Raw genomic sequence first — 14,427 nt, 5'->3', positions numbered from 1 at the left:
CTGTTGGAGTTTTTTGAGGATGTAACCAGGAAGTTAGACGGGGGAGATCCAGTGGATATAGTGTACCACGATTTTCAGAAGGCATTTGATAAGGTCCCACATAGGAGATTGGTGGGTAAAATCAAAGCTCAGGGCATCGGGGGGAAGGCATTGACATGGACAGAAAACTGGTTGGCAGATAGAAAGCAAAGGGTAGCGGTGAATGGGTGTTTCTCGGAATGGCAGGTGGTGACTAGTGGGGTGCCACAGGGCTTGGTATTGGGACCACAGCTGTTTACCATTTACATTAATGATTTGAATGAAGGCATAAAAAAATAACATCAGCAAATTTGCTGATGATACTAAGCTGGGTGGCACTGTGACATGTGATGAGGATGTTAGGAGAATTCAGGGTGACTTGGATAGGCTGGATGAGTGGGCAGATACTTGGCAGATGACGTTTAATGTGAATAAGTGTGAGGTTATCCACTTTGGGAGTAAGAACAGGAAGGCAGATTATTATCTGAACGGTGTAGAGTTAGGTAAGGGAGAAATACAAAGAGATCTAGGAGTCCTTGTTCATCAGTCACTGAAGGTGAATGAGCAAGTGCAGCAGGCAGTGAAGAAGGCTAATGGAATGTTGGCCTTTATTACAAAGGGAATTGAGTACAAGAGCAAGGAAATCCTCTTGCATTTGTACAGGGCCCTGGTGAGACCACACCTGGAGTATTGTGTACAGCTTTGGTCTCCAGGGTTAAAGGAAGTGCAGCGTAGATTCACGAGGTTAATTGCTGGGATGTCTGGACTGTCTTATGCAGAAAGGTTAGAGAGGCTGGGCTTGTACAAATTGGAATTAAGGAGATTGAGAGGGGATCTGATTGAAACATAAGATTATTAAGGGATCGGACAAGATAGAGGCAGGAATTATGTTCCGAATGCTGGGAGAGTCCGGTACCAGAGGGCATGGTTTGAGAGTAAGGGGTATGTCATTTAGGACAGAGTTATGGAGAAACTTCTTCTCCCAGGGAGTTGTGGGGGTCTGGAATGCACTGCCTCGGAAGGTAGTGGAGGCCAATTCTCTGGATGCTTTCAAGAAGGAGCTAGATAGGTATCTTATGGATAGGGGAATCAAGGGATATGGGGACAAGGCAGGAACAGGGTATTGATAGTGATTGATCAGCCATGATCTCAAAATGGCAGTGCAAGCTCGAAGGGCTGAATGGTCTACTTCTGCACCTATTGTCTATTGTTCTGTACTTTATTGAAATACATAAATTGTTCCTCATTTAAAGGGTAGTTTTTTTTATACCTTGTTACTATTTCCATGAAACTTTGGCTAATTGGGGAATTTGCTAAATTGGGGCTTGCCCTGGCCTGTCCCAGTTAACTGGAATGCACTATATTGAATTATTTCCTGGTCTATCCTACTTTAGCGGACATTCCTCTGCTCTCTAAAGCAATACTCTGAAGGCCATCTGGTTTCTTTCATTACTTAGATATGCGGACCGTGCCAAGCAGATCCGATGCAATGCCGTCATTAATGAGGACCCCAACAACAAGCTGATCCGGGAATTGAAGGATGAGGTTTCCAGACTGAGGGATCTCCTCTGCACTCAGGGATTGGGCGACATTATTGATCGTAAGCGGCACCAGATCACAGCCACAGCAAGTGTTAGAGCCCATCCCTTCCCCACCATAAATACCCATCCTCGCCCTGTCAGGTCTCCTGTGCCGATACCCACAGGTAATATCAGATATTCAAACATGCCTGCACTTGTGAGCCCATGGCTCCAAGTGCTCTGATTCAGAGAAAGTTGACACATGAAACATCCTTGATGTGATCAAAGTGTAAAATCCTGCTGCTGATAACCAGTACCCATGTTTAACGTGATCTTGTAGGTGCATGCAACTCTTACCAATGAAGTAACATAGACCTGCGGTAAAACGGGGTCACTTCTCCCATGCCCCGTTCCCTTGAAAGACGGCCTGCACCAATGAAACTTATAGAACAGACAGTAAAGTAATAATTTATCCAAGGTTAATTGAAAAATGTAGTGTATATGGGCAAATGGCGAGAGTGGCATGAAGTGAGATACCCTGGGGTTCTGTGTGGCTGAGACTTCATATTGTCGAGTCTCCTCAGACCTATGATGTCAGTGCCATACAACAAAAGGAATCCTTTTCCACAACATGTTGCCTCTGGTGTTGAAATAGGGTGGGACTGAGAATTTTACAGAGGGAGTGCATTGTGTGTTGTCATATACTCCTCCCCTAACCCCTGCTTCTTCCTTGCTGTCTCTTCAAACCGTTTTCCATTTGTCTGCTGTCCTCTCTGAGCCAGTTTTTTATAATCAATTTCAAGTTGTTTCTTTCTGTGATATTGTGGTTGTGAACTCTGACCTCTGAACCTTGTTTCTCTCTTTTCTCTGGTCTCTCAGTGACTCCGGTGTCCGATGACAAAAGAAGTGGAAGAAAATGTGTGTGAACTGTTGGAGTAGCACAGTAGCAGCTTGTGACGCTTCTGTCATATGTGCATGCACACTTGTGCATGTGCAGACATGGGCACACAGCCCTCACAACACAGCATGAGACAAAGAGCCTGCTCCTCCTTTTGCCATTGCCCATGGGTCACCACTGAGTGGGTTCCTCAGACAGCCTGACTGTCTGATGTTTCCTCCTTCACTCTAAATCTGTGGGAGGTTCTCACCCACCTGCATCAGTCAGTAGCCACTGCTCACCTGCGCAACAAGATTTGATGGTCATTTTTTCCCGCTCCTTTAGGGGATCACAGCCCTGTTTGGTCATTGGTCCTTGCCCAGTATCCGGCACTTGCCTGTGCCCAACAGGGCCACCTAGTGTGCAAATCCGGAATAACACCTTGTGCATTTGCATGCATTCCCCACAAAGCTGAGAGGGGCGATTTCTTCTGTTTGTGTTTGAGCAGCAGAAGTGTAACATAACAGAGCTCTTTAACATCCTGAAGAATCTGCTGACACAGTAGAACTGACATCCAGACTATGCCCAATTCTATTGCTTTTCCTCTGAAGAATACTTGTAAGCAACATTGCAATTTTCTCTGTTTCTCCATGGCAAACTGTAGCTGAGAAGGTGCCAGCTACTGGCAAGTGCCTCAAACTGCCATGAAGCCAGGTCATCTGTTGGCTATAGTCCATTGCTTTAGATCTGTTCCCACCCATAGACTTCAAACATTGGATAATAGCGGTGCCCCGACATCCCTCCTCTGTAATTGGATGAAGGCCGGTGGGTGAGTGATGGGAGAGGGACCTCCAAAGTAGGGCTCCACTCAGATTATGGGATTAACTATTGATTGCCCAAAAACATGTGGAGGTGAATCTGATTGTGTAACAGTCAAAATTCGACGAAATTTCCTTTAAATGGGAAACTCACTCTCACGATGTGCAGCCCAGCAGTTTTCAGGGGCCAGAGTTAAATGTGTGGAAATGACACATTTCCTGGAGATCAGAGGAAAACACCCTGCAGGTCTGCGAGAAAAGATTGAGTTCGATTGAACAGAAATCATGGTCTTGGGACCGATTGCCCTCGTTTTGTACTGCGTGATCCCAAAATTCAATCTCATCCATTGGCTTTTCCAACCCAACTCCTTGGGGCTCTTTCTTTCATGCTGTGGACTGACAGGCTTTTGCACCACTGCCCTGCTACATTTTCCGGGTTAGCTGATGCTGTGACTCCTGACAATGGCTCATTCCTTTTGCCTTGGGATATGCCTTCCCTCCTACACTGCTGATTCTAATCATTTGTGTCCAGGTTATTTTACTGCCAGGCGCTAGGGTTTCAGTTTTGACCCAAAGTAACTGAACAGCATGCACCTTGAGAGAACTCTAGCTCATTTTCACAGCTACTAAATTTGTGCTGAAGCCTCTATCTCTTGCGATCTTCAAAATGGCTTTCCTGCCTATTAAAGTGAATTCTGAATGCACACTGTTTTTTTAGACATGTCAAAAGTAAGAACAAGCAACAGATTTATCAGTACTGAATGGATCTTGATATACGGGGCTGATACAATGGCACCTCATAGGAAGCTTTAAGGTCATAGTGAAAGGAGTTTCGTACAATGGCCATTGGGACAAAAATAGGAGAATGCAATCATCCAGTACTATTGAGATAATACAGTTTCCTAAGTACTCCACAGAACTTGGTACTAGAAATCAGAGCAGTTGATCAAAAAGAGGTATTTTGTATAGAAGCAGTTAGCTGGAGCAGCTGGAGGAATAATTCCCGAGTTTAAGGTCTCAGCAAGCAGAGGCACAGTGATCGATGATGTGCAACTAAAATTAATGTTGCCCAGGAGCCCAGAACAGCAGGAGAGCATCACTGCAAGCATAATAGCAAACAACTCTCCTCTAAATCCTTCCTTTGGACACAGTGGGCCAGGTTACAGGCCTTTCACTGAACACTTCACCCCACTATTGCACCCTAGAGCTGCTGCAATGCTTCTGCTGTGCTTCACCCTCTCACTGTGCGTGAGTGCGTGCTCAACCCTTGTCTTGTCGTCTAATGTTAATGTCGCTGATACAAATTCAGTCTGTTTACTGAATCCCTCTTAGTCATGATTGGCACCTGTGGAGAATTGCTTTCCTGTTGGTGGATTTCAATGCTGTGGGGTTTTGCAGAGCATGTAGGCTTGTGACATGCCGGGAATTATGCAGGAGGGAGGCAAGGATAGGCTCGGGTGGAAGGTGAATCCTTAGATTTGCTGCTCACTTGAGAAGTTAGTCCTTGTGTTTTGATTTTCAAGTCTCAAAGCAGAGGGAAACACCACAAGAGGAGTAAGTGGGTGTAGAGTGTACCATAGCACCAGGTTATTAACGTTGCTGCTGCATGGTTCCTGACGTCCAGTGCAGCCTGTTCGTATATTCTTCACTTGTGTTCCTGTGTGTGTTCTGATGTCCTTGTACATCCCCAGAAGAGGTGCCAATAGAGTAGGTAGGTGCTAAGAGAATCGAAGTAAAGCCACTCGAGAAGGAGACTGGTTACAGGGACACGAGTGGGAGGATTGGACTGATGGGAACCAGCAGAGGCTCAGTGGGCTGAATAGCCTCAGACTGTTGTTATAATGTGGGGAACCAGTGCAAGAAAATTGAGAGATAAGGATGAGATAGGACATCTTAACACTTCCTCAGTTAACTTCCGGATGCATATGCTATACAGTTGTTTACTGCGATTATATAGATAGGTAAAACTTCCTATCAGTACACAGTGAGATCCCAAGAACAACGATTATTGAGCACTAAGTTGTTGGCAGGTGAAGAGGGCATGTTGGCCCTTTCTTCCCAAAATAGTTATTTAGCATCTGGCCACAGATGAAGCTTCAGCTCAGCTTCTGAAATAACAAGCCCTCGCTGACACCAACTTGTCTTCCTCTCAGTAGGCAGATTAGCAATTCTCTGAAGGACACAACTTATCTACTGAAGTGAAGGTATGGGAAATAGTGTAAATCCACCAACAGTGAGTAGGTTGCAAATCCAGGGGACGCCAGCCTGGCTCTGCCATAAGCACTGACTCATTACACACATGCCCATGCCGTTGTCTGTTCTGTGGTTCTTTTCTAGCATATATTTCTCATCCTGTTTTAGTTCATTATATCCAACTTGCATTTTTCTTTCTTTCCTTTTCTTTCTCTCTTCCACTCTTCCCAATCCCTCCTTCCTTCCCGCTTCCTTCTGTAGATGTGAAGGATTTAGAGAATAATAACCGTAACTGCAGAATAGCAGCTGTCAATCAACGAGCTGACAATTTCTCCACAGTGTCCGGAATGGTGGCTGGAGTGAGCCCCTCGCCGTCCCTGTCTGCTCTGTCCAGTCGCGCTGGCTCCGTGTCCAGCCTACATGACCGGCTCATGATTGCCCCTGGCAGTGAGGAAGCCATTGAACGGCTCAAGGTAAGCCAAAGGAACTCAGGTGGCAATGGCAATCAAGGGTTAAAAAAAAGCAAGGAGAACTTGAGAATGCTGTGGTCACAGCAGTACCACGGCTGGTGGGGAGACAAGTTCAATCCTGACCTTGGACGCTGTCTGCCTGGAGCTTGGACATTCTCCTGTGTCCTTGTGGGTCTCTGGCTGCTCTCGTTTCTCCCAGATCCCAAAGACATGTCAGCTGATTGGTTAATTCATCAGCATCATCATTATGTGCTGTGTCGTATGATGTGGGCGATCATGGTTGCTCTTGATTTGTCGTTGCCTTCTTCTGGGCAGTGTCTTTTCAAATCACAAACAAGAGAAAATCTGCAGATGCTGAGAATCTGAGGAGCACACACAAAATGCTGGAGGAACTCAGCAGGCCAGGGACCATGTATGGAGTCGATGTTTCAAGTTGAGACCCTTTGGCAGGACCAAAGTCCTCCAGAATTTTGTGTGTGTTGCTCAATGTCTTCTCTAGATGGGTGACCCCAGCCATTATCAAACTCCTCAGAGCCTGCCTGCCTGGCGTCAGTGGTCAAATTACTTGTGTTGGTTGTCCGTTGTTTTCAACGGTGACGTTAAAAACCATGTGAGAGGAATTTCATAGTGAAAAGTGCGTAGTACTGGAGCAGTTCCACTCTCTCGGCCTCAAAAATCTTGGTCCAGTGCTACAAAAAATCGTCACGATTGGAGACTTCCTCGGCTGCAGTGGATTACCATGATGCCTTCTGTGCCTCGACATGCCCTTCACTCTCCACAAAGTGTTGCAGCACAGCCTTCTTGGTCATTAGATCTTGCAGTTGATTTCATCCCCGCTCCCCCAGTCCGCTGGAACTGGCTTTGCATACTGGGGTTGGCATATCCCTCTCTCACCGGGTTCCCGGCTAACCATAAGAAGATAAGAAATAGGAGTAGGAGTAGGCCATCCACCTTTAGAAACATAGAAACACAGAAAACATACAGCACAATACAGGCCCTTCAGCCCACAAAGCTGTGCCGAACATGTCCTTACCTTAGAACTACCTAGCCTTTACCCATAGCCCTGTGTTTTTCTAATATCTACGTAGCCATTCAGGAGTCTCTTAAAAGACCGTATCGTTTCCCTCTCCACCACTGTCGCCATTCCATGCACTCAACACTCTCTGTGTAAAAACACTACCCCTGACATCTCCTCTGTACCTATTCACCAACACCTTAAAACTGTGCCCTCTCGTGCTAGCCATTTCAGCCCTGGGGAAAAGCCTCTGACAATCCACACGATCAATGCCTCTCATCATCTTGTACACCTCTATCAGGTCACCTCACATCCTCCATCACTCCAAGGAGGAAAGGCCCGAGTTCACTCAACCTATTCTCATAAGGCATGCTCTCCAATCCAGGCAGCATCAATAAGATCATGGCTGATCTGACCATGGACTCATCTCCGCCTACCTGCCTTTTCCCCGTAACCCTTAATTTCCCTACTGTACCTTCACAGTGTTTAGCCTGCCTGTCGGAATGGTTTACTGGGGTGTGGCCAGTGTCGCATGCAAACTAAAGCACGGGTGAGAGTTGGGTGGCAGGTGGGGACCAAAGGTGGATGAGCTGCCCCTGGAGTGGAGCACAACAGCTGTAGCTACCTAGACACCCTATACACCTAGGTCGCATAAGCCAGGACTTGTGATGTGCACCAGCTGCTCATACAACCATCCACCTTGCAGGTAGATGGAAGGAAGGCACGCCTTACTCCTCCTGTGGTGGAGACACACTACCTTTTAATTGGCCACTGCAAATTACCCCTGCTGTGTAGATGAAGGGGAGAATCAGGATGGGGGGGGGGAGCACTAGTTGAGAACCTGGGTAGAACTGGGATTAGTATAAATGGGTAGTCGATAATCAGAGTAGAGCCAATGGGCTGAAGAGCCTGTTTCTATGCTGTATCAGTCTTTGACTTTCAATTACTCTGCAGTCACTAGAGTTAAGTATTGTATTTATTTGTTTCAGATAACCAACATTTTCTGTTTGTTCCCGGACTGAGTGAAGGTCATTCACTTGCTCCCTTCACTACCTGATCTGTTGAGCACTTCAGGCTCTGTTTTAAATTTAAAATTTAAAGCAGGAGCATCTCACACTTCCAATATTGTTTTTGTTTCTCACTGTACTGTGGTCTTTCATCTCCATCTACTGCCACTTCCTGTAGTCAGACCAACGGGGATTGACAAGCATCCATCATGTTCTCCTACGTCAGTAGCTCCCAACCGTTTTTTTTGTGCCAATACCATTAAGCAAGGGGTCTGTGGACTCCAGATTGGGAGCCCCTGACATACATACATCAACAGCATTTGTGTCACCCTGGACAATTTTGGTCTTCACCCCAAACACAGACATTCTGTCTCTTCATGTTCTCCCTCTCTCGCTCTCCTTGTTTCTTGTTTCCTCACTTTGTTTTTCATTAGTTCTAATCAAAAGTCAATGAGCTAAACGTTGATCATAAACAATCTCCATCAGCATGGGTGCACCACAAGGCTGTGTGCTTAGCCCCCCTGCTCTACTTGATTTACACTTATGACTATGAGGCTAAGCACAGCTCCAATGCCATATTCAAGTTTGCTGATGACACCACTGTCGTATGCCGAATATAGGATAGAGATTGAAAATCTGGCTGAATGGTGTCATAACAACAACCTCTCACTCATTGTCAGCAAGACCAAGGAACTGATTGTGGACTTCAGGAGAGGGAAACCAGAGGTTGATGAGCCTGCCCTTATCAGAAGATCAAAAGTGGAGAGGGTTAGCAACATTAAATTCCTAGATGTTACTATTTCAAAGGACCTTTCCTGGGCCTACCACATAAATGCAATTGTGAAGAAAGCATGGCAGTGCCTTTAGTTTCACATAACTTCACCAGCCAGGTCATGCTCTCTTCTGACTGCTGCCATCAGGTACAAGAGCCTCACAACTTGCACCACCAGGTTCAAGAACAGTTACTATCCCTCAAACATCAGACTCTTGAATAGAAGGGGATAACTATGCTCACTTTCCCATTCATTGTAATATTCATAGGAGAGAAATAGGCCTTCATAGAATGCCTACACCACAATACAGGCCCTTCGGCCTACAAAGCTATGCTGAACATGTACTTACCTTAGAAATTATCTAGGATTACTCATAGCTCTCTATTTTTCTAAGCTCTATTTACCTATCTTGGATTCTCATAAAAGACCCTATTGTAGCCACCTCCACCACTGTCAGCCGGCAGCCCATTCCACACACTCACCACTCTCTGAGTAAAAAAACTTACCCCTTGTGTTAGCCATTTCAGCCTCTTATTATCTACATGATCAATGCCTCTCATCATCTTATACACCTCTTATCAGGTCACCTCTCATCCTCCATTGCTCCAAGGAGAAAAGGCCGAGTTCACTCAACCTATTCTCATAAGGTATGCTCTCCAATCCAGGCAACATCCCTGTAAATCTCCTCTGCACCCTTTCTATGGTCTGCACATCCTTCCTGTAGTGAGGCGACCAGAATTGAGCACAGTACTCCAAGTGGGGTCTGACCAGGGTCCTATATAGCTGCAACATTACCTCTCAGCTCCTAAAATCAATCCCACGATTGATGAAGGCCAATGCACTGTATGCCTTCTTAACCACAGAGTCAACCTACGCGGTAGCTTTGAGTGTCCTATGGACTCGGACCCCAAGATCCCTCCACACTGCCAAGAGTCTTACCATTAATACTATATTCTGCCATCATATTTGACCTACCAAAATTAACCATTTCACACTTATCTGGGTTGAACTCCATCTGCCACTTCTCAGCCCAGTTTTGCATCCTATCAATGTCCTGTTGTAACCTCTGACAGCCCTTCACACTATCTACAACACCTCCAACCTTTTTGCCATCAGCAATGATGTAACTTTAAGGACTCTTTATCTCAATATCTCATGTTCTTGTTATTTATTGCTATTTATTTATATTTGCATTTGTACAGTTTGTGTCTTCTGCTCTCTGGTTGATCTTTCATTGATCCTGTTATAGTTACTATTCTATATACTTATTGAGTCTGCCCACAGGAAAACTAACCTCAGGGTTGTATATGGTAACATATATGTACTTTGATAATAAAATTTACTTTGAACTTTAAACTTAACTCTACCTTCTCTTCACAGATGCCACCTGTCCTGCTGGGTATCTTTAATATTTTAATGTTTTGTTAAACATAGCGTACAAATGCAAGATTAGACACGCATTTGAAAAGCAGAAGGGATTTATCAGCAGATTTTAATTTTTTTTGTGAGTTGGGCAGAGCAGATAAAAGACAGTAAATTTCCTGGTTTCCAGTGTAACTTTTTGCAGCAACGTGTCCAGAACCAACAATCAGCTAGTTATATCAGATTTAGTTATTGATAATGTCTGACAGACCATGAGTCAGCATTCATCAAACACCACTTGTTATACGACTAAATTCACGAGAATGTTTAAAAGCAAGAAATTTGAAATACCAGATTTTGTTAAACTTCTACTGGATAAGGTAGACAATCTCCAGGGTAACTTGGCAAATCAGATAATACAGATATTTTGTAAGAGGAGCTCAAATCAGATGTGCAATTGTTTATACCACAGACAGCTAAGGTCTCTAGCTGCCTAAACAAAGGCAAGGGTCACTCAAAGAGGTAAAGGAAAGTGTTAAGTTCAAGAAATGCATAAAAAATATAAAGAATGCTTGCCAAATGGCAAATGAGTTAAATAAAAGTATTAATATAGTAGATACATAAATAAATAAATGGAGGAGGGAACTCCTCAAAGCTGTTAAAACAGGTTGAAAAACTTGCTTGAATAAACTTGGCAGATCATCAAAAACAACAAAAACATTAAACAAAAATAGTGCTTGAAGGAATGACATTGTAAAGGAAAACAAGGAGTTGCCAAAATTGTGGATAATTACTTTGCATCAGTGTTTACAGTAGATGAAAAGGGTAACACACTAAGCAACAAAGAATCTTACAACCAATCAAGGCAGGAAAAATGGTGCTAACATTAATGTAGACAAAAGATCAGTAATAAAAACTTTAAATGACACTATATCTCCAGGACTAGATGTTCTTCCAGGCTTAAGGAACTAGGGAAGGTGATTTTTGATGTTTGTAGTAGAATCTTCCAGTGATCTCTATACTCAAATATTTTCATTTAGATAGGAAAACAGAGCATGCATGACTACCTGAGAAAGTTAGGTAAGTTCAAAGTAAATTTATTATCAATGTTTGTACACGTTGCCATACACAACCTTCAGATTCATTTTCTTGGACATTTTCAGGAAAAAAGAAATACAATAGAATTTTGTTGAAAATTAATACGAAAGCAGACAAAGACTGATAAACTGTAGAAAAGAAGCCAAACTTCAAATAACAGTAATGCTGAAAACATGGTTGCAAAAATTAGTTCAGAATAACGCGATTGAATGTATCCACGCCAATTCAGGAGCCTGATAGTTGGAGGGTAGTAAATGTTCCAGAACCTGGTGGTGTGGAATCTAAGGTTTCTGTACCTCCTGCCTGATAGTAGTAGCAAGAAAAGGGCAAGGCCTGGATGGTGTGAATTATTGATTTTGGATGCTGCTTTCTTGTGGTTGTGCTCTATTTAGTGGGGAGGACTTTGTGACGGACTGACTTAGTCCGTCTTAAAATCCACCATTTTCTGTTCCTTGGGCATTGTGGTTTCAATACCAGGCCATAATGCAAGGGATTCTCTATACTGTACACCTATAAATGTTTATCAAGGTTTGTGGTGACATGTCAAATCTATGCAAACATCAAAGAAAGTAGAGTGCGATGATACTTATGTGCTGGTCAGAGGAAAGATCCTCTGGTATAGTAAGGCCAAGGAATTTACAGCTATTGACCCTGTCCACCTCTGTTCCCCTAATAAGGACTGGCTCATAGACCTCCAGTTTCTAACTTCTGTAGTTAATTATCAGCTCTTCTGTTTTGCTGATGTTGAGTGAGAGGTTGTTGTTGTGACTCCTTTCAACCAGATTTTCAATCTCCCTCCTCTATAGCAACTTGTCATCATCTTTGATTCGGGGAGCAACAGCGATGCCATTAGCAAACTTAAATGCAGCACTGGAGGAAATACAGAGAATTATAGACATTAGGAAACTACTAGAATCCAAGAAAACAAAATTCGAAGCAAAAGAAAACAAGCTGCTGTAGGAAATCAATGGGTTTAGCGGCATCTGCTGAGGGAAATGGGCAATCAGCATTTTCAATTGACACCCTCCACTTAGACTGAAAGATAGAGAGGCACCCAATATAGGTGAGAGCAAGGCAAGGGAAGAAGCAAGAGTGATTTATCACTGCAAGAGTCTTCAGCTCATTAGAGAGACACAGTGTGGCTTTGTATAGGATAGATCACATTTGAGGAAGTTGAATTTTTTTTGAAGACATGATTAGAATATTGGACAACAGATGGTCTCTGAATAATTGATGTTGGAAAGGCATTTGTATGAAACTGTTTATTCATGGAATTGGTGTCAAGTTGTTCACCTTGCTAGAAAATTATCTTTGAGGTAGGATGCAGAGAGTTGTTTATAGAGGAAGGTATGATAAAATGCTGAGAGTTGTTATTTTCATTGGTGGGGACACTGAAAAAACCTTCACTAAAAGGAGTACAGTGGTTTAAAAATGGCAGTTCACCATTGTCTTCTTATAGCAATGAATGCTTCCCAGATCTCCTCAAAAAATTTATTCTTTTAAAAAGTAATCTTAAAAAATAGCGTCATCACTATGGGAGTGAGATAATCAACAGATTCACATTCAATGGGTTGTAGAACTGTTTTTGTGATGACACTTATATATTGGTCACAGAAAAGATCCTCTGGTATGTTAAGGCCAAGGAAATTAAAGCTACTGACCCTATCTACCTCTGTTCCCCTAATAGGTTCCCCACTGAAACCATAAGACCATAAGAAATAGGAGCAGAATTAAGCCATTTGGCCCATTCAGTCATTGCTGATCCTTTTTTCCCCCTCCTCAGCCTCAATCCCTGGCCTTCTGTTAATTTTTGATGCTCTGGCCAATCATGAACCTATCACTCTGCACCTTAAATACACCCAATGACCTGGCCTCCACAGTTGCCTGTGGTAACAAATTCCTCAAATTCACCATCCTCTGGCTAAAGAAATTTCTCCACATCTTCATTTTAAATGGACGTCCCTGTATCCTGAGGTTGTGCCCTCTTGTCCTAGACTCCCTCACCATGGGAAACATCTTTCCATATCTGCCCTGTCTAGGCTTTACAACATTCAAAATGTTTCAATGAGATTCCCCCCCCCCCTCCATCTTTCTAAATTCCAGTGAGTACAGACCCAGAACCTTCAAAAGTTCATCATAAGTTCTTCATTCCCTGAATCATCCTTGTGAACCTCCTCAGAACCCTTGCCAATGCTAGCACATATTTTCTTAGTTAAGAAGCACAAAGCTGTTTATAATACTCAAACTGAGGCCTCACCAGTGCCTTATAAAACTTCGGATCACATCCCTGCTCTTAAATTCTAGACCTCCTGAAATGAGTGCTAACATTGCATTTGCCTTCCTCACCACCAACTCAACCTGTAAGTTAACCTTTAGGGTGCTCTGCACAAGGACTCCCAAGTCCCCTTGCATTTCAGGTTTTGGGTTTTTCTCCATGTTTAGAAAATGATCTGCTCATTTATTTCTTCTACCAAAGTGCATGACCATGCATTTTCCAACATTGTATTTCATTTGCTCATTTCTTGCCATTCACCTAATCTATATAAGTCCTTCTGCAGCCTTTCTGTTTCCTCAACACTACCTGCCCCTCCACTAACTTTCGTATCATCTGAAACTTGGCAATAAAGTCATCTATTCCATCATCTAAATCATAAAAAGAAGCAGTCCCACACTGAACCCTGTGGAACACCACTAGACACTGGCAGCCAACCAGTAAAGGATCTTCGTATTCCCACTCGCTGCCTCCTACCAATCAGCAAGTGCTCTAACCATTCCAGTAACTTTCCTGTAATACCATGGGCTCTTAACTTGATAAGCAACCTTATGTGTAACACCTTGTCAAAGGCGTTCTGAAAATCTAAATATACAACATTCACTGCATCCCCTTTATGTATCCTACTTGTAATCTCCTCAAAGACATCCAACAGGTTCCCTTAAGGAAACCATGCTGACTTTGTCCTATCTTGTCCTGTGTCACCAAGTTTTCCATAACCTCATCAGAACAATTGACTCCAACATCTTCCCAACCACTGAGGTCAGGCTAACTGGTCTATGATTTCCTTTCAGCTGCCTCCTTCCTTTCTTAAAGAGTGGAGTGACATTTGCAAATTTCCAGTCTACCGGAATCACACCAAAGTCAAATGATTCTTGAAAGATCATTACTAATGCCTTTACAATCTCTACTGCTACCTCTTTCAGAACCGTAGGGTGCAGTTCATCTGGTCTGGGTGACTTTCGTGCCTTTAGGTCTATCCGCTTTTTGCACACCTTCTCCCT

General features: G+C 43.5%; 1 protein-coding gene across 5 annotated transcripts in view; it reads left to right on the top strand.

The window, feature by feature from the left end:
• The window catches only part of kif1aa (kinesin family member 1Aa), a 320,477-nt gene that overhangs the window by 164,123 nt on the left and 141,927 nt on the right, over positions 1-14,427 (top strand). For all 5 annotated transcript variants that reach the window (XM_059949994.1, XM_059950017.1, XM_059950003.1 and 2 more), the window contains 2 exons: positions 1,476-1,618; positions 5,766-5,899. In XM_059949994.1, coding sequence (XP_059805977.1) covers positions 1,476-1,618; positions 5,766-5,899 — 277 coding nt within the window. The remainder of the gene's footprint in view (positions 1-1,475; positions 1,619-5,765; positions 5,900-14,427) is intronic.

This window comes from Hypanus sabinus, chromosome 2 (assembly GCF_030144855.1).
Source record: "Hypanus sabinus isolate sHypSab1 chromosome 2, sHypSab1.hap1, whole genome shotgun sequence".
Lineage (NCBI taxonomy): Eukaryota > Metazoa > Chordata > Chondrichthyes > Myliobatiformes > Dasyatidae > Hypanus > Hypanus sabinus.
Note: the sequence above shows the minus strand (reverse complement) of the source record. Positions and strands in the feature narration are given on the sequence as shown.